Genomic DNA, 20,642 nt, shown 5'->3' with positions numbered 1-20,642 from the left:
TCCTAGTGCTGTGGAGATTAGCACTAAGATCGGAGATTCTCCTCTGCCTGTAAAAGGATAGCTAAAGACAGCAGCAGATGCTTATCTCTGATCTTAGTGCTGTAGTACAGTCTAAGGTCTACTTGGGCCCTGATTTGCAGCAATTCATTAGAAAGAAAGGCCCAGTGTTTCTTCTTATGAAGGCATTAAGTGTGCCTACCTTTTGGTGTACCTCTTGTATCCCTCGTGTACACCACTTAGAAATGGCAGTATTAAGTGCTGTATAAATTATTAAAATAGGTAAATAAATAATTGTGTCCCTCGTATGCTGACATCAGCATCAAATGGTGACCTGCATGAATAAGCCCCCGTGTATCAAACTCTGTACCTAGAATTTCCATATAACCTTTCATGACCATGCTTTTTTCAAAACACAGCGCACACCAAGTCACCAGATCACTGAGTAATCAAGGCCATGTTCATGTGTTCGTTCACATGGAGGACACTAACATGTAGCAACAGGAGTGGGGCTGTGCTTCAAGTCCTGTTCTCGATGCGTGGAGTTCTTATGCATGAGTGGTCAAATGTTTAATTTGCATCAGGGGCCTCTGTTACATGCGTGAGACCTCTGTGCTCACGATGCTGAAGGTCTGGTGATAGGAAGATGATGCAACGGTGGGGTGGGGAGGGGTGCAACTAGAAGCATGGTCCTGCTCTGCTGCTAGATGTGAGCACTCTACGTGGGAGTAAACATGTAAACACGTTTTACTATGTTTTTATATGTGCTGTAAGCAGCCCAGAGTGGCTAGATAGGTGGGTGATGATGATGATGATGATGATAATAATAATAATAATGATGATGATGATGATGATGATGATGTCAATAGTGCTCAAGTGATGAGAAACCAGGTGATGCCTACGGCTGTGTGCACCAGGCCATTGTTGACGGTGGCCAGGAATTTGTACAAGACTTTGTTGCTGCATTCAGACATTTTTATACCCTATTTTTCCAGAAGCCACCCCTCTGCTTCTGGCAGTGAAGCAGCCAGCCTCAATGTGAAGTCTGACAAGAGGGATGGGGAGCCTGCCAGTACCTGTGGTGAGCATCCCTGAATAAGGATCTGTTGGAGACAAACAGATGTTCTTCTGAGCTCTACGGCCACATCTTTTAGCAGTGCGTGGACCAACAAAAGCTTCTGATTTGGTAACATCCTTCCTGAAAAGCACAAAATATGATGATGATGATGACAATCTTATTATTTTTTTCAATGTATCACCTGTCCTTCGCCATCAGGTCCCAGTTCAGGTTGCAACAATTTAAAATTCAATATTAAAAACAGTTAAATTATAGATAGGGTAAAGAGATGTATCTTCAGCATTCACCAAAAACTGTGCGATGAAGGTGGCAGACACACACAGCTGCCATAGAGAATGTCATCTCCCAGGACACACACCCCCAAAAAAAACCCACCCCTCCGAAAGAGGTGGAACCCATAGGGCCTCCTCTGCTGTTTTTAATACCCAGGAGGAACTGTAGGGAAAGGTAGTCTTTCAGATATTAGGGGCCTAAGTCATTTAGGGGTTTAAACATAGTATCAACACTGTGGGTGGCGCTGTGGGTTAAACCACAGAGCCTAGGACTTGCCGATCAGATGATCGGCGGTTTGAATCCCCGCAACGGGGTGAGCTCCCATTGCTCGTTCCCAGCTCCTGCCCACCTAGAAGTTTGAAAGCACATCAAAGTGCAAGTAGATAAATAGGTACTGCTCTGGTGGGAAGGTAAACGGCATTTCCATGCGCTGCTCTGGTTCACCAGAAGCGGCTTAGTCATGCTGGCCACATGACCCGGAAAAACTGTCTGTGGACAAACGTCAGCTCCCTCGCCAATAAAGTGAGATGAGCCCCGCAACCCCAGAGTCAGTTACAATTGGACCTAATGGTCAGGGGTCCCTTTACCTTTACCTTATCAACACCTTAAACTGAGCGTGGAATTGAACTGCCACCCAAAGCAGCTGTTTTAAAACAGGGGTTATATGAGTTCTAAAGAGAATCATAGCCAGCAATGCATGCCTGAGTCACTTCTATTGTGTGAGTTTCTGCACACAAGGCCCCTCATTCTTCATGGCAGGAACACAAAGGAGACATACCCTAAGCGCACTCTTGGTCTAAAATCTGTAGGGGCTTTTTCTAAAGCATTGTATTATTTACTAGTAATTCTGAAAACTTCAAGGATACGAAAAGTGGTATCCGCTTTGGGAGATCAGATCTCATAAGAATGAAATATTGGTTCCTCTCAGTTCCTGTGGGTTGCTTCTCCCTGGTGGCAATTACGTATTATTCCTGTCTCTGCAACTGAATGTCTATGTGACAGCTACTCTGACTTCCAGAACAGCACTGCAGCATTCAAGCAGGCAGGAAATGCAGGAACTGCTCCCAGAAATGGTGGGGACTGGGAGAAACCCTGGGCCAGAATGGGATGCTGGATGTAGACTGCACAACCCACTCCAGTCCTGTCACTGCCCCTATTGACTTTGTGGGCAGATGAAATATCAGTAGGAAAATAAAGTTCCACATGTGAATGGAGCCTATCTTTCTGGTTTGAGACGAGGAGAAAAGGAAGGAAGGAAGGAAGGAAGGAAGGAAGGAAGGAAGGAAGGAAGGAAGGAAGGAAGGAAGGGTGCTCTGAGACCATTATCACATGAAGTGGCATGCCCAGAGAACCTTCTCCTCAGATTTTGGTGGCGCCTTTACATCTCTTTCTCACTCCCCCAGCCCTTTCTTGTACCTTTCTCGGCCAGCCTGTTCTTCAATGGTGTCTGCAGCACATTCCAGTGAGACCTGCAGGGACTGCAGCTGGTTCATTGTCTCGCGAAGTAAGAAGCGGGTCACAAACTGTTCCATTTTGGAGGAGCTCTCATATACCTGGAGAAGTGAGGGCAGGGGGTTGGGGGACACAGCAAAATACTTCTGAACAATCTTTCCCCAGAACTGCTACCATTGCTCTTGCTCTGTTCAATGCCCCGTGGAAACTCTTCTTTCCACCATCCAGCTGCGTTCACCAAGGAAACCACCTGGCAGAAGGAACCTGAGCTCTGATGCAAGTTCAGAGCCTTGAGGGGAAGACCCAGTCAGTATCGTGCCGCTGCTGCACTCTAACATCTTTTATCCAAGGAATTCCAAATGCATAAATATAAAGGGGAGTTTTCAATATCCTTGGTAACAAAGAGAAAGAAATGCATTGAGATTGCTTTCCATACATGAGGAGAGAGGGCCATACAAACAGAAGCTCTGCACTGTTATTGTGGGTTTTTTTTTTGGGGGGGGATTATAATTACAAATAAAAAAATGCTCAAAGCACTCTCACATAAAATTAAACCAGGAGCATATAATCAATAGATCTTTGAAATATTAGCAGGCGCATTTGTTTGTTACTTTCTTTGAAGTGTTACCTTCCCTGCTGCAATTAAGTTTAAGATCATACACACACACACACACACACACACACACACACCCCAGTGGGCTTTGTTCGACGATAATGAAAATAAATAAATAAGAAGTGCTTTGTCCACCAAGCTACGCTGCGAATGAAGAGCCTCTGTTTTCACACACAATGGAACAAAGGGATATATATATATCTTATTAGCCACGCTACCAGAGCACAGGTAATAATGCAATATTGTGAAGCTTCTGTTCCCCTCATTTTTTGTACAATAAAGATGATCCACATAAAATGGCTACTTCATCCATCCAGATGAATTGCTATTGTGAGCACAAATCTATTAGGCCTGACCTGATTATATAATTGTGGATTCAGTCATCTGGCAGAAAAGTTTCCGTCAAGAGACTATACTTTTAATCCAGTTGTAGGTGTACTTAGATGTAACAGCAGCTGTAGGATCCTTGGATTATTGGAACATAGGTTGTGCTGAACAGGTATAAATTGGACAGTGCAAGTGCTGCTTAAAGCAGAGAAGCAATGGCAAAATAAACATAGTGCTGTTTCATAGAATCATAGAGTTGGAAGGCACCCAAGGGTCATCTAGTCCAACCCCCTACAGTGCAGGAATCTCAACTACAGCATCCATGACAGATGGCCATCCAACGTCTGCTTAAGAACCTCCAGTGAAGGAGACAAACATGGCACAGGTCTTGCAGGTCGCTGCAGCAGCTCCCTCGCTATCCATGTCTCTTGGTCCTAAATTCTACAATTTAGAATATTCATTTAAACATCCTTAAAATATCAATTACTTCCTTTCTTCTCCTTCCATGGTTCATTTTGCATATCATAAATCTCTGCATATTTTACATAAACTAAACCATTCAGTATTCCATTATTACATCCATCAAGACTTATTTACACTGTTGAATTTAACTTAATGCTGCCAACGTTTTCGAGTGTACACAGTTTCTCCCCATATATTCAGTAAACATTTTACAGTCTTCTTTAAACATATGTTCTTCTTGTTCTCTTATTCTATCCTCTTTACAAGTCCTAGTCACAAGCTCCCAGAGGCTGCAATCAGCTAAATGGAACTGCTGCTGGCTTTTAACTTCTCAAAAAAAGAGAGAGATTAAAGTTGGTTATATCTCATTTTATTAGGATGGTGGGGGATATAATATGAGCCTTCAATTCTTGCTGAACAGATATAGCACCACATTTATTTTGCATTTCTTAGCTTATTGAAATTTGCCACCTGACTCTGGAACTCTAAAAGGAAGTACATTGTGTAAGATGTTGGTGATGGCAAGTATCCACAAATGGCAGGGTGGATTTTGAACAAGAGAGTCAATCCATCTCCAGAAGACCCAAATGCATTACATTATTAGTGCAATTAGTTGATTAATTCCTATGGCGGTTTAGATGGATGTTAAGGGGATCTGTCCTCTGTGAAAGGTCACTCAGATGACAAGTGCAATGACTCAGTGGCTAAAGAAGAAGTCTTTAATCCATGAGAGCTGGGCTGAAGTTCCACTCCTGCCATAGTGCAGTCTTGGCCAAGTCTTGAGCTCACTTCCTTGCTTGTATTGCAGTCAAGCCCTTTGTGGAAGTTTGCGCTGTATTTGCCAGCACAAAATGGAAGCTGAAGAATGACTGGGCTGTGTGCTTTTTACAGCCAGTCCAACAAAGCAGATGGAGAGGAAGACTAGCGATAACAGCGGTGGCAGCCTTTCAGAATAGTCAAAAGCTTTCATGACTACCTGTAAAAGTAGCTTTTTTCAGCCGGAACTCACCAGAACTCAGTTCTGGTACCTGTCAGGCACCATTGCCATTCTAAGAGAACGAGGGAGGTTCCAACACCTCTTTATCTAGAAAAACAGCATTGATTATTCCCATATTGCGGCAGGATGTGTGTTTGTGGGGGGGGGGTGAATATGAGAGAGGCTTGCCCAAGGATCCCACCCAATGAGTTCATGGCAGAGGCAAGATTTGAAGCAGGAAGTTCCTGGCTTCTCAATGAGCCTCCTTGCCCACAATACTACACCAGCTCTCAGTACTGGACTTTCCTGACATATCCCGATGATGCCATTTCCTTGCACAGACAAAACTAGACCTCTGAAACACACATATTAGTTTTTTGTTTTTTTCCTGAACCACACATATTTGGTTCAACCTGTTTCTTTGTCTGTTGCTCAGTCGTGGTGCCAGCTATTTATTTATTTTTGTTAGGGAATTTTTTTTTTTTACCCAGCTCTTCAACCAAAAAGGATTCCTTGGGTAGCTTACAAATCACTAAAAAAAACAACAACCCAGACAGCCCCTGTCCCTGAGGTTACAATGTAAATATGCATGACACCGAAGGAAAATGGATTGGAAGGGAGGAGGAAATAAGCAAATTCAAGTTCAAGTTCTTAGTTACATGTTGTTCTAATGAACAGCTGGAGTGGAATAAGTTGCAGAATGCACCTCTACAGAGCCCTCCAGTGGTAAAAATGGGAATAAGAGTTGTTGTGGCTGATGGAAGGCCTAATGTAATGGAAGCCTGTACAGTGGTACCTCAGGTTAAGTACTTAATTCGTTCCGGAGGTCCGTACTTAACCTGAAACTGTTCTTAACCTGAAGCACCACTTTAGCTAATGGGGCCTCCTGCTGCATGAGCACGATTTCTGTTCTCATCCTGAAGCAAAGTTCTTAACCTGAGGTAATATTTCTGGGTTAGCGGAGTCTATAACCTGAAGCATATGTAACCTGAAGCGTATGTAACCTGAGGTACCACTGTAAATGTTGCTGAAAGACATTCCACCATCCCTGGCCATTGGCCAGGCTGGCTGGGTCTGATGGAAGTTGTAATTCAGCCTCATTTTGAGGGCCACAGGTTTGTGATCTCTGGGTTAAAGGCCTCAATAAATTAAATGTAATTAAATGTACTCAGTTGGTAGAGCATGAGACTCTTAATCTCAGGGTCTTGGGTTCAAGCCCCACATTGGGCAAAAAGATTTCTGCATTGCAGGGGGTTGGGGTCCCTTCCAACTCTACAGTTCTATGATTCTACTACTAATAAAAATAGTAATTTATGGCCCACCCTTTCCCCTTAGGTCCTAGGGTGGGTCAGAACAATTTAAAACAAAATACAATCACTAGAGGGATGTGGGTGGCGGTGTGGGTTAAACCACAGAGCCTAGGACTTGCTGATCAGAACGTCGGTGGTTCAAATCCCTGCGACGGGGTGAGCTCCCGTTGCTCGGTCCCTGCTCCTGCCAACCTAGCAGTTCGAAAGCATGTCAAAGTGCAAGTAGATAAATAGGTACCACTCCAGTGGGAATGTAAACGGCATTTCTGTGCACTGCTCTAGTTCGCCAGAAGTGGCTTAGTCATGCTGGTCAGAAGCTGTACACCGGCTCCCTCGGCCAATAAAGCGAGATGAGTGCCGCAACCCCAGAGTCGGCCACGACTGGACCTAATGGTCAGGGGTCCCTTTACCTCACAATCACTAGAATAGGCTGAGTCCTAAACTATGCATCTCAAGTGTCAAAGCCCAGGTTTAAGAGGTGCACACAGGTCAGCAAACCTCTTGAAGCAAACAATGTAGCGAAGATTTCCTAAAATACTATATGCCTAATTGAGGTGCTACAAAATTCTACAATCGATTGGTTGACCAAAAGCAAGACTGTTGTTTGAAGCCAATCCTAAAACATTGTCCTGTTTGTGTCAGCCATCCCCAGTTCAGCTGTTCGCTGGTGGTGGGAAGTTTTATTACAGGAGCCATCATGAAGTCCGACGCAGACAGAACCATTTCTGTGTAGGAGATAAATTACTGAGTAACGTAAGGAGGCAGTGAATAATTAGATACCAAAATGGGGCTCATAAATTAAAGAAGAGGAAAGATGCCAGAACTGCACACAATAAGCTGATAGGGGGGGAAGGGAGGGGCCATTTTACCAAGGTAAGTATCACCCCAGTGCAATTTCTGTGAGATACTCCATCAGCTGACAGCATCTGCCTGGTTGCTCTGAACAATGCACTTCCATTTCCATTGAAAGGGAGGAAGAGGGATTTTTGATTCATTAAGAGCCAGCACACCGCAGATTAGCAAAAGGCAAACTCCAGTGCACATCCTCTGGCCACAGGAGCTTCCCCCTCTTGTTCCTTTTTGCTTCATAAATATGCTAATTTCCCCTTTCTTCTGCATTCCTTCTTCTTTCAAAATTCCATTTCATGGAGACATGATGAATCTACTTTCCAGCTATCTCTGCTTTGCAAAATTATCTTGGAGAAACAATCATGCAGTGGGGGGGGGGAGAATCTGTCTCTTTGCATGTTTCTAGGGTAAAAGGTAAAGGTACCCCTGCCCGTACGGGCCAGTCTTGCCAGACTCTGGGGTTGTGCGCCCATCTCACTCAAGAGGCCAGGGGCCAGCGCTGTCCGAAGACACTTCCGGGTCACGTGGCCAGCGTGACATCGCTGCTCTGGCGAGCCACAGCCGCACACGGAAACGCCGTTTACCTTCCCGCTGGTAAGCGGTCCCTATTTATCTACTTGCACCCGGAGGTGCTTTCGAACTGCTAGGTTGGCAGGCGCTGGGACCAAGCAGCGGGAGCGCACCCCACCGCAGGGATTCGAACCGCCGACCTTTCGATCGGCAAGTCCTAGGCGCTGAGGCTTTAACCCACAGCGCCACCTGCGTCCCACGCATGTTTCTAGACAGGGGCTTAATATTGCAAGGAGATCATTTAGATGTTGGATGATTGTTAACAATTTTTTTTTAACATCGATTCTTGCTGGAAAGGGTACATCCAGGTTAAATGGGTGAGAAATGCAGGCTGGCATTTTGGTGCCAACCACATCTGGAAGACCCTTTCCCTCATAAATGGAGAAAAAGCAACAAAGAAGATGAAAAGCAAGAAAACTGTAGGTCAGATCTGGTCGCATCAGATTAGGTTTATTCAATTTATAAATCACTTCCCACTAAAGCGATTTACAACCAGTAAAAAAAAATACAGCAAAAACCTAAATAAAGAACAAAAAACAGATTCAACAGCACAATACTGTTATCATTAGTGCCTCCCAAATGTCTGAGAAAACAAAAATGCCATTGCCTGTCACTGAAACAATGACAAGGTTGGTGCCACACAGACCTCCTTATGAGAGAGCTTTCCATAAATGGGGTGAATGCTACAGAGAATTCCCATTCTCTTCTTGCCACCCTCCAATTCTCTCTCAAAGGGGACACACAGAAAAGGACTGCAGATGATTATCTCAGGGTCCAGAGAGGTTCAGGTGGAGACAGGAAGTTGTTTAGGTATGGTGAGCTCAAGTTGTGTAAGGCTTTCAGGGTCAAAACCAGCACACTGTGAAATGATGCAGGGCCTAACACAGACCTTCTAAACCAGAGGAAGTCAATGCTGTGCCCTCCAAACACTGGACTACAATTCCTTTCACCTCTTATCACTGGCCATGCTTGATGGAGGTTGATAGGGTTGCAGTTCAATAACATCTGGAGAACTCCATGTGTTCTGCTTAATTCAAATATATTCCTGCTTCCTGGTTGTTGTGGCTCAGTGACAGAGAACAAAGGGCAAAAGAAGAAGAAAGATCTCAGCCACTGGTGACCGCAAGGGCTTAGCTGTGTATCTCTCAGCCATTGTAAGATTGCCCTATGAACTTGGATGACATCACAATAGCACCTGATGTTAAAGTCCCAACCACAGGAGGGGCTGGTAGCAACATTATCATAGCTGCTTCCCCAGGAGGAGAGCCACTACCCTGGTGGCATGATGGGGAATAACATCTCCCACAGAAAAATAAAGAAAAATAAGTCTGATAAGTCTGCAGACCAGGACAAGGACAAAAGGGGAATTTTAATCTGCTTGAAAAAAGACAAGTCCACTGTAAGTACCAGTCGATTAGTTGCTCCCCCATATCCTCACCCCCAAAAAACACCAGAAGCTGAGGGTGCCCCCTACACCCTCTTTCTGCAGTCTTGTACAACTGCGTATAATATACGTCCTCCCCCTACACAAGGTTTCTCTCCTGCCAAGCTGTTTCTACATGCAGAGATTATGCCATAATGCTGACAAGACTAGAGGTAGTGAATGTGTTGCCCTCCAGATATTACGGGACTACAATTCCCATCATCCTTGACCATGTTACCTGGGACCGATGGGAGTAATTGCTCACCAACACTTGGAGAGCATCATCTGGGCTACCCGTGAAGTAGACCCAGGGACCCCAGTGTCACCACCATCTGAAAAGAGACCTGGGAGTGAGTATTCTCAGCACTGCCATCCCAACTGTGGAAGGCTCTCCCCCCGAGAAAGCCACCCGGGGCCTACTTAGCTGTCCATTCAGACCAAAGAAAGACATTTCAAAAACCTTTTCAGGCTTTTCAGACTTCACTGCAGCCTTGTTTCTGGTCTCAAATGTATAACTGTGGATCCTTCACACATACCCCTCCATGTAGGTTGGTGGTGTCACATTCTATAAGTGGTGATGGTAATCTTCAAAAATATTGGAGAGATTTCCAGATATCAGGAGAGTGCCTTTTTGCACTTATCATTTATGGTGGCATAACTGTTCTTTCCATCAGGGTTTCTTTTCTGGCATATTGCTGAGCAACTTCGTTATTACTCAGCTAGTACTGTATTTTGAAATGATGTACTACCCCCACCCCTGTGTACCACAAAAAAATGGACTTTTGTGAAAGATCTGGAATGGATCATCAATATTTGCATTTGTGTGGCATTGTGTAAGCATTGTCTCAGTTTTTGTGTGGAAGGGTTGAGAGATGCCTGTTTTCCTTCACTGCGAGCTGTAAGCACACAAGCTCTGTTCAGAGGAGGGATATATACAGGGTGAGTCTTTTAAAAGAGGCCCCATGGAACATGTGTACTCTGTATCCACGGGGCCTCTTTTAAAGGACGCACCCTGTATATGGCAAAAGGAATCAATGGTACTGAGTCAATGCACTGCCTATACCTTCAACTATTAGCTGCAGACAAAATTCCATCACATTGACAAGGCAGATAGGTAGCCGTGTTGGTCTGCCATAGTCAAAACAAAAAAAAAATTCCTTCCAGTAGCTTTCATGTGCATGCACACTTCTTCAGATGTATCTGAAGAAGTGTGCATGCACACAAAAGCTCATACCAAGAACTGACTTAGTTGGTCTTTAAGGTGCTACTGGAAGGAATTTTTTTTTTTGTATTGACAAGGCAGACATAGTTCTAATCTCCTATCCTCCCACAATATCTCCTATCCTCCCACAATATTCCAGCACAACAGGCATTAAAATAAAAATGATAAAAGCTGTGAAACGGCTATCTCAGTGCACACGCTCATAACTCTGACATTTGCTGAGGGACACAAGGGTACTTGAGGGATAGAACTACAACAGTGGCACTTTTCCCATGAGGGCACAACTCACCCTTAGTTTGGAAAGCAAAACCTCAAAGTCACTCTCTAATAACTGTGACGTGTGAGCAAAAGTGCAGGCAATCAAGCTACAAATTAACTCTTTAAAAAAGCCAGATCAAATAGCAACAGTGCTATGATAATTGGTAAGGGTGGAAAGGAACTAATTCTTCTCAGTCAGCTCCCAAGAAGAGACATCTATTGATCATCCAAAGGAATGGTCAACCAATGAAGTTGAAGGATGAGAGATTTGCAACAGACAAAAGGAAATCCTGCTTCACACAGCATTTCATTAAATGGTGTATTTAAACAAGATGTGGAGGTGGCTAACATTAAGAAGAGCCTGCTGGATCAGGCCAATGGCCTGATATGAACGGTAACATATCTTTGCTCCTAATGAAGGTTAGCTAACCCTGGGTTATAGAGATTACAGGGATTTCCTGCTAGTGTGACCTAGAGATTCTTCTGCACTACACACACACCAGTTTCCTGTAATGACACAATTTATTTATTTAGTTTTATTTATTTATTTAGTTAGTTAGTTAGTTTTGCCGTTTAGTTTTGCAGTTATACACTTTTGCTGCTTTGTCCTTGCTGTTCCGGCAACTATTTCGTCATGGAGACCACATTCCCTATTTCACTGCAAGTCTCTCTTCTTTCCCCAATTTTGAACGCAATCAACCTTAAGAGGGAACACTATAAAAAGCTGAGACTAAGCTTCCTCAGTTCCACTAGTGCAGGAGTCAGCAAGGCTTACCAGGCATGGGCCAGATCACTCCCGCAGAGATCCTCTATGGGCCAGACCGGCGCAGCGTGACGCCGAAAATCGCATCTGCGCATGTCCGCAGTGCCAGAAATCACTTCTGCGCGTGCCCAGACACCGGAAATTGTGCCTGCGCAGAAGCAACTTTTGGCATCTGGGCATGCACAGAAGCGATTTCTGGTACCGCAGACATGTGCAGATGCGATTTCTGGCATCTGGGCATGGGCAGAAGCAATTTCCATAACTGCAGAAGAGAGTCCCCGTGCCACACCAGTTTAGCGCAGTGGGTGGTTCGTTCGGGGGTGGCTTGTGGGCCGGTTAAATGGCCTCCATGGGCCACTTCTGGCCCATGGGCCGCAGGTTGGGGATCCCTGCACTAGTGCATTAGATTTCAGTACTACTGAATACAACTGATTACAGCAAATCATCCACTGATCTACCAGTAGATCCCAGTCTACCTCTTGCCCACCCTTACCCTAGATCTGCCCCGCCCTTCTAGGGCCCATGCCCCACTCAGGGCAACTTTAAAATTACAATACTACTATATATATAGCAACATTAAAGATCTGTTTAAAAAACAATGGCAGTGTTAACAGGTAAAAATGACCTTCATAGTACTTAGCAGGCAAAAATGTGCCAGAATAAAAATGTCTTTACCAGCTAGCTAGCAAATCACAATTTATATCACAAAGTGCGATATTGCTGCAGTCACTTAGAAGACCCAATATCTTGCTGTCATCAACTGTGCCTCCACTTCCAGAGAAGGGCAGGTTGGAAAGATGATGATGATGATGATAATTTATGTCCCGACCATCTGTTTCCCATAGGTGGCAATCTCATAGGTACACTGGTCATTTAGGGCTTTAAAGTTGATCACCAACACTTTAAATTGTGCCAGGAAACAAAAGGGCACTCAGTGAGGATGCCGCAGGACAGATCAAACACAGTCCCTCTGGTGCCCACTAACAACCTAGTTGTTGCATTCTGGGTCAGCTGCAGCACCCAGAGACTCTTCTGTTCAAAGGTAGCCACTGCAAGAATCACATGAGAAGAAGCCAACAGTGTTTAAATATCTGTCCGGAGGCAATAGCTGAGACTATGAGGCCCAATCAAGTGCTTGACTCAGGCTGCAGAAATGGATCAGGGAGAATTCTTGTGCTTGAGGGAGGAAAGTTTCAGTTTATTAGGAAGATTCTGTTTTGCTTACAGGTCAAGGTAGTGCTGCTTCCTCCTCTTGGAAAATTGTCTCATGGCTCCAAAGTCCTCCCCCTCTTCACTCTCCCCCTGGGGAGCAGGGTAAATTTTTGTGGCCGGCAAGAGCCAAGGGGCTACCATGGAGACAGTTCCAGCAGCCCCTCATTGCCGTTTCCTTCAGCAGCCCGACGAGGAGGAGGTGATGGAGACCACCAGCTGCGGAAGATTCTCACAATGTTTTTCTTGGTTGAGGCTGAAAAGACAGGGGTCAACGCAGAGGGAGACTCCACGGTTGCCAAAAATAAAAGCAAGAATTGGTACACCATACATCCAGTAGGCATGAGAGGACCACCTGGACTGTGATCAGCAGACATTGCCAGGTCAAGGGTATGGAAACAAAAAACCACAGGACACAGGAAGGCAATAAACCAACTTGAGCATCCCAAAAAGGCTGGTCACCTTTAGTGTGTGCTTGAAAGTGGGGCGAGAACAAGGGTCTGTTCTCAACTGCTGCTATCGTGCCGATCACAAGGGCAATGTGAGGTTAAAGTAAGACTTAATGGGTTAAAGCAGAGATGAGGAGCCTTGGGTTTTCCAGATGTTGTATTCTGACTACCATCAGCCCCAGCCAGCATCGCCAGCATGGCCAATGGTTAGGGATGATGAGAAACAACTGGAAGGACACAGGTTCTGTTCCCGGGTTGGATAGTTATCATTGTACAATATTAATGCATGAGCATGCTAGAATCATTCAGGCAATCAAGCCCATCATTGTAAGAGGCAAGCTACACAGGTTCCTTGAGGCTGTCAGCCAAGAAACAGGTATGGTCCTCCTAGAAAATCCAGCAGACACCATCCAAAGAATCCAGAAGAGAAGTAGCTGTAAGATGTTGCACCAGCAATTGCTGATTGGGAACTAACAGTTGTAACATTGTGGAATGTGCTGTGTAATAGGGAGAGGCCCTGATTCCCCTCCCACGCTTAACTATAAGCTATGAGCATTTTGCTTCCTTTGGGTGTCTTCATGTTGGTGCCTCATGAGGGAATCAGGTTGTTGTGGGTTCCAAAGCCTGAAAACAGCGGAACAATTGAGGAGAATTCAATGGCACGTGGAAAGGCATTTCCACACACCCTGTGGCTTTATTGGGTGTTTTGGAGGGAGAATTATATACACGGAATGCCTGTTTACAGAGTACCTGCAAGAACGTCAAACATTAAGAGTTTCTCAGCTCCAGTCCTAGCAGACACTTTAAGAACAGGCCTCCCTCTCATCTTCTGAAGGGCCAGTCAACTCATTACAGCATTCATTGAGAAATAACGATGTATTCTGAAAAAAAATTGGTATGTAGCTTGGGACTACAGGGGCACAGTGCTCCAAAACCACATCCATACTCAGCTCAGATACCATCAATTCACATTTCCATAGGCTTTTATAGTTTGGGATTTCTTATGCTATTGGATATTAGCCATGATAGGTCAAACAGAACTTCCAAGGTTAGAGGCAGGATATATTTGATTTTCTGGATGCCGTTGACAAACAACAGGGCACCCCTGTTATATTATGTCTGGCCTGTGAGCTTGAAATATGGAATTTGCCATATAGCAGGTCAGACTATTTGTCATTCTAGTCTAGTACTGTCTACTGACTGATGGTGTCTCTCCAGGGTTTCAGGCAGAAGAGGTCTTTCCCACCATCTGCTATTTGATGGCTTTAACTGGAGATGCCAAGGATGGAGCCTTATGCACGATAATCACTTGCTGTACCTCCGATTTATGGTTGCTACCCAGAAAGCTTCCCAAAGCATCTCGCTGGCCTTTGTTGGGGACTAGGTGGACCATTTGTCCATCTAGGCAATCCTTATGGTCTTGCAAATCATCCCACGTTTTTCCTATATGAAGAAGCTAAAAGCGTATTTGACAAATTCATGGCGGATAAGGCTATCAGTGGCTGCTGTTCATGATGGTTACATATTACCTTTGCTACCATAGGTGGCAAGCCACCGTATGCCATTTGCTGGAGCTGGCAGGGGCAAGGAGCAAGAGAGGGATACTTCATTTATGTCCTGCTTGCAGGGATCCCAAAGGCATCTGATTGGCCACTGTGAGACCAGCACACGGAACTAGACGGGCCATTGGCCTGATCCAGCAGGCTCTTCTTACATTCTTATATTGTCTATGTGGCTCTTTTAAAAAGGAAATCATTTCAAAATGATAAGTGCAGAAAACAAAACACATTGTTGTGACAGGTATGTTGCTGAATGACAACATATGCAAAAATGTCATGTGTAAGAAGTCTGTAATCTTCACAAAACATAAATATCCTCCATGCTTCCTTCTTTTGAGGCACTTTTGTGGGTCCCTTTGCCCTTTGAGGTTAGATGGGTGGTAAATAGAATAGGGCCTTTTTCAATTGCAGAGCCCAGTCTGTGGAATGCCCTCCTTCCGCAAGCATGTATTTTAGCTCCTGATGGAGACTTTAAAATCAATAATAGTAAAATTGCCCAGTTATTTCCCCATTTTTTATAACTGATTTTCATTTTACGGTATCATTCTGCTGAGATTTATTGGCTTTATACTTATTTCTAATCATCTGGAGTTTTTGTTTATTTTAATGGTCTGAGAGGTCATGATGATGTTTCAGAAATGAAGCTAAGCAGGTTTGGCTCTGGATGAGAGACCACCTGGAAACCTCACGAACATTGCTCTGAGCTTTGTGAAGAAAAGGAGGGGTACAATGCAAATGAATGAACATAGCCAATGCTACTTGGATTTGACACCAATGCAGAGCCCACTCCCTTCAAAAGCTTTCCAATGGGGTGATGTTGCCTGGGCATAATGGGAGCTGGGGCTCAGCAACGCCTGGAGGGCCACAGATCACCCACTGCTCCATTGCCATGGAACTGCACCTAACAGAACCCAATGAAGTCACAAGAGAAGTAAATCCATGTTAGGAAGAGAAACCACAGCAGGTTCTAAGAATTCCCATCAAAGCTGGGCATTTCCTTTCTTTGGCAATCTCATTCAGGACCTCCCCATTGTTGTGCCAAAGTTTTCTAATATCCAGAGGCTCCTCAGATGAGGTAAACAGGAGGAGACATATGACAAGGTATGAAATCGATTCCACCAACCAACAATGGTCAATGTCAGGAAGGGTTATTATTGATTGTCCACTGTGGCACTACATGAGGACATTCTAGTTTATTTTATCTTCATTATTTTGGTAAGTGGATGGTGTTTTATGTATGTTCCCTGCCATGAGATTTTAGGATAAAGGGCAAGTTACAGCTATTTTAAATAAATAAAACTCCCAAGCTGGGTTTATGGGATGCAAGGGGCTCCAGCTCACCAAATATTTTTGGGGCAGGGGGCTGCACCCCCTCCCAATATTGAGGGGGCTGTCACCCCTGCCACCCCCTGTACCCCAGTCTCTGCCCAGCAGCCCAGGAACCCAGGAGCCAGGTGGGGGCTGGGACAAGCGAGGGCAAAGATTGTCCTCCGCATGTCCCACCCCTACCTGGCACATGCTGGGCAGTGTCACATGACCACCACCCCTCAATGTGTGGGGCAAGTTGGCACCCCTGCCAAGAAGGCACCCACTTTCCATGCAAAACCAGTGGAGATGCACCATAAGTGCAACCAAGAAAAGTGCTGGTACCTATTATCTGAGTGGGAATATTAGGCTGCGAGACCTGTGGGAAGCATGAAATGCACACTGGGCAGCTACAAGCTGCACACATGTCTCTGCTATGCCTTTTCATAGGGCTGTTCATCTACAAAAAATGTTTCTTATCCTATACATTCTAGCACATTTCCCCCATCACCTTTCTAAAGGCCATAAAGTCCAAAAACAAAAACAAAAGAAAAGTGCACTGGAAAACATGGGATAATAGCCACTAGTTGCTAGTGACATTTAACCTCCACACAAACATATCAGGATGAATATTCAATGAACAGGCAACAGGCTTTATCTCAGTATCTTATAATAACAATGTCTTTATTTCCACAACACTTTCCTATGCAAGCACACTTGGGGATCTGTAATAAACTGTGAATTCTGAAGTCGACACGATACCATTTCCTTTGGAATGCATCCCATGTTAAGCTAAGCCATGGTTAACATAAACCAAGGTTTATAAACCAGCTGCAAACCTTGGTTAATACATAAACCAAAGTTAAGCTGAGGTGCAGGTATGGACAATCAGGCTTAACTGTGCTTAAGTTAAATCAGGGTTTATAAACCATGGCTTATTGTCACACACAAACCAGGTTGTGTTTCTACTACTGAGTGCACATACCAGCACTATGTAAGTCCTTAACATCTGTTCAGTCTTGTCTATGCAGTATTAAGGGTTCAGGGCACTAACAAAAACACCAATACACCATAGGGGTCATGATGGTCACATCACTTGTCATTTATTTTGAGTCCATGAAGAAACACAAAACCTTGGTGTATTGCAGCACCATGTTTTATCTGATCGCTATGGACTGCAGTGCTGCAACCAAAAGGGATCCCCAAGGGTCTTACTCCTGTAAGCAACAATTGTATTGTGAGATTGCTCAGATATCCTGACTCTGATGCTCAACAGGAATCCTACTTTCACTTCAGCAGTTGACTACCAAGGGAATTCACAGCCTCATTCCTTCTTTACTTATGTTTTGGTTTTTTGGCAGGGTGACAAGAGCTTTTATCCCTCTCCAATTCTGCCAACATAATTCCACTTCCACAAAGTCAGAAGAGGGCATGAGGAAAGGCGCAACACTATGGGGAAAGTTGCGATTGTGGTAGACAATGGCAGTGCCTTCAGTCGATCAGGCTTTGCAGGAGAGGAAAGGCCAAGGATTTCCATGAAGACAACATACTTGCCTCCCACCGATCCAGGGATGACTCAGGATAAACACCTATCTATTTCCTGTAGTGTCAATGCCAAAGGCAGCTCCAGAAGATCCCCAGACCATCCAGTTAGGCATGGCATCATAGTGGACTGGGAGGCTATGGAGAATCTGTGGAGCCATCTCTTCTACTGTGGATTGAGAGTGCCTGTTGAGGACCATCCTATGCTGATGAGTGACTCTCCCTCCTGCCCTACTACAAACAGAGAGAAGATGGCAGAAGTATTTTTTGAGAGCTTTGGTGTCCCAGCTTTACATGTGGCCAACACAGGATTCCTCTCTCTCTGCGCCTGTGGTAGAGTCACTGGACTGAGCGTGGAGGCAGGGGCGGGGGTTTCTCATGTCACTCCGATCCACTCTGGGCAAACCTGGATGGAAGGCACCTACCGACTAGATGTGGCTGGGAGGGCTCTCTGCAAGCACATGCATGCCCTGTTGCTGGAGAGTTCCAATGACCCACAGCTTCTTGGGTCCTTGGATAAAAAGATGGTGGCCCGGCTTACAAAACAGTACTGCTATGTGTCCATGGACTATGAAAGGGATCTTCAAGGCAAGGCTTGCCAGGACCCTGTGAGCGTTCAGATCGCTGATGGGCACTTGTTAATGTTAGACAAAGAACGTATTTGCTGCCCAGAGCCACTCTTCAGGCCACATCTGTTGAGTCAGAACTCCCCGGGACTTCATATCTTGGCTTTCCAAAGTTTGCGGAAGTTTCCAGCTGAGTTTCAAGGAGAGCTCATGCAGAATGTTGTATTATCAGGAGGCTCCTCATTGTTTCCTGGCTTTCCAGAGAGGATGTGCAAGGAACTGCATGCCTTGCTTCATGGCAGGGGGCACCCTATAAAAATCCTGGCTTCCCCAGCAAGAGGCAAGGCAGCATGGCTTGGGGGCTCTTTGGTGGCCTCACTCAGCTCTTTCAGTGGCTTTTGGATGAACAAAGAAGACTATCAAGAGCATGGGGCAGCTTATGTGCATGAGAAATTCAAGTAGGCAAAGAAAATGCCACGACTAAGATAAGGCAAAGGCATAATGGGGAAGAGAGAAAACAGCAAGAGCACAGTGGCTTTCCAAATGCAATTGTATTTTGTATCCAACCAAAATTTGGTGCTTTGTGTCATATTGATTTCTGCTCTCAGCTCTTTCTCCTTGAAATCAATGGGAGTTAAATAAATGGAGGTCTGATTGTGTGCCTAAACTCTCTATGGAAACAGGTTTTTCTTTAGCAAATGGAAATACGAGAAGAGAAAAATGCACGGATACCCATCATTTCTACACTCAAATGGAGATAAAAGGAATTATCATTCATTACAACATGACCAACTTTACACATTATACATTCTACTTATCTGGTGATTAAAACTTCATACCTGTTGCCAATTTTCTAAGAGAAATGAAGAAATGAAAGCAAAACAAATCAAACAGTGAACCATTAACTCAAATGCAACATAAATGTGCTGCTCCTCTGAAATAGCAGAGAAAATCAAACATATATTATTATTATATTATATTATATTATATTATATTATATTATTTATTATATTATATCTCCTTATATATGTAACTACTAGATTTATATTTGTATGAAAATTGCATTGCAGAATCATGGTCTTTCCCATCAGCTGCAAGAAAGAGGGCTCTTTAAAAATAAGGTATCTGTCTGTCCCAAGATGTCCTAACTTGATAGCTGAGGACCAAACATAACTGCAAGGCACCTAGAGACAGTCTGCTGTGTTAGGTAACTAGCAAAATAAATAAATAAATAAATAAAAATTATACTTGGTATGATTAGCATTTGTTATTATTTATTCATTACCCGCCCTTCACCTTAAGGTCCCAGGGCGGGTTGCAACATTAAAACACAATATCAAAAAACACTTTAAACCAACTTAGAATCACAGAAATAAAGTTGGACACACACACACACACACACACACACACACACACACACACCTCAAGTGTCAAAAGCAAGGGCTTTTCCTTCAGCATTCTCCAGAAATTATATAATGAATGTGATATTTCACACACAAAATTCTGTTTGCAGAAGATAGCTATTTCAAAAAGTATCCTGTCATTTACATCTGGGTCCCAGCGTCACCTCAACTGTCTTCTTCCAAAGCTCAGCCATCAGGGCCCACTGGGAACTGACCAAGGTCCTGATTTGCCTTGCTCGCCCAATTGCTACCATTTCCCCAGCAGGCCCCAAGCCCAGGATGACTGGCTGTCATCTATTTTATATGTGAATGGGTTGGGCAACTGAAAAGAAGCAGGCTTCTGTGCCCATTCCATCTAGTTTGGTCCTATTACACTTCAGCTTTTCTACCTTATTAGTCTACAGTCATTTCTGTCTCTCAGCCCCACTTCTATTTTCAAGTCTATCCAAAACGTCTGTCATCATCAAGTCAGATTAGAGATAGGCCCACTTTGTGCACATATGCCTTAATCAAGTCAGAGAAGTGGGTATCCCATTCAAATACCAGGCTCCCTGCTTAGATGTGACCTTTGGGCCATGCCTATTACTATAGGGGAATTGAATCACAGGAAACAGCAGAAATCTATCATGCTCCCCTCCTGCTGAGCACTTTGAATTATCTCTCCAATACATTTGTGTCCAAAATAGAATCCAGTGATACTACTTGTATTATTAAGTTTGAATGCTTTCAGTTCCCATGGAGAAGAACTGTAATCATGAGAGCAGAGACAAAGGATTGTTAAATGTTGAAGACCCCAAAGAGAAGACACTAAGAGCCATTTCCATGTGTGAATATTTTTTTTGTCCTCCCATGGAGATTTGGTTGTACATGGCTTCAGGGCCTTCTATGTGGTAGCTCCCCTCCCCCTCCGATTGTGGAAGTTTCTTTTCATGGGATTGTGTCTCTTCCCTGTACTGGCATATTTTCACCAACAGCTAAATACAACATTCATTTGTTCAAGTCTTTGGGAAGGGTGATTGGCACAGAATTATTTATC

The 20,642-nt window shown here is 44.3% G+C and overlaps 2 protein-coding genes and 1 long non-coding RNA gene across 3 annotated transcripts in view; 2 read left to right on the top strand and 1 right to left on the bottom strand.

Moving 5' to 3' along the window:
- The window catches only part of NECAB3 (N-terminal EF-hand calcium binding protein 3), a 79,687-nt gene that overhangs the window by 8,746 nt on the left and 50,299 nt on the right, over positions 1-20,642 (bottom strand). The window contains exons 6-7 of the mRNA XM_083746312.1: positions 2,765-2,901; positions 1,074-1,195 (exon numbers count right to left, since the gene is read on the bottom strand). Of these exons, the coding sequence (XP_083602438.1) occupies positions 1,074-1,195; positions 2,765-2,901 (259 nt within the window). The remainder of the gene's footprint in view (positions 1-1,073; positions 1,196-2,764; positions 2,902-20,642) is intronic.
- Positions 8,860-13,234, top strand: LOC310847988. Its single transcript, XR_014566090.1, has 2 exons — positions 8,860-9,306; positions 12,801-13,234. It is a non-coding gene; the product is annotated as an uncharacterized lncRNA (long non-coding RNA).
- Positions 15,728-18,870, top strand: ACTL10 (actin like 10). Its single transcript, XM_083746305.1, has 2 exons — positions 15,728-15,891; positions 17,457-18,870. The coding sequence occupies exon 2, from the start codon at positions 17,547-17,549 to the stop codon at positions 18,663-18,665; it is 1,119 nt and encodes a 372-aa protein (XP_083602431.1). The 5' UTR covers positions 15,728-15,891; positions 17,457-17,546; the 3' UTR covers positions 18,666-18,870.

This window comes from Podarcis gaigeae (assembly GCF_964106915.1).
Source record: "Podarcis gaigeae genome assembly, chromosome: 6".
NCBI lineage: Eukaryota > Metazoa > Chordata > Lepidosauria > Squamata > Lacertidae > Podarcis > Podarcis gaigeae.
Note: the sequence above shows the minus strand (reverse complement) of the source record. Positions and strands in the feature narration are given on the sequence as shown.

Coding starts and splice junctions, on each gene's coding strand:
- ACTL10 (XM_083746305.1), top strand. CDS start 17,547: ATGGGGAAAGTTGCGATTGTGGTAGACAATGGCAGTGCCTTCAGTCGA.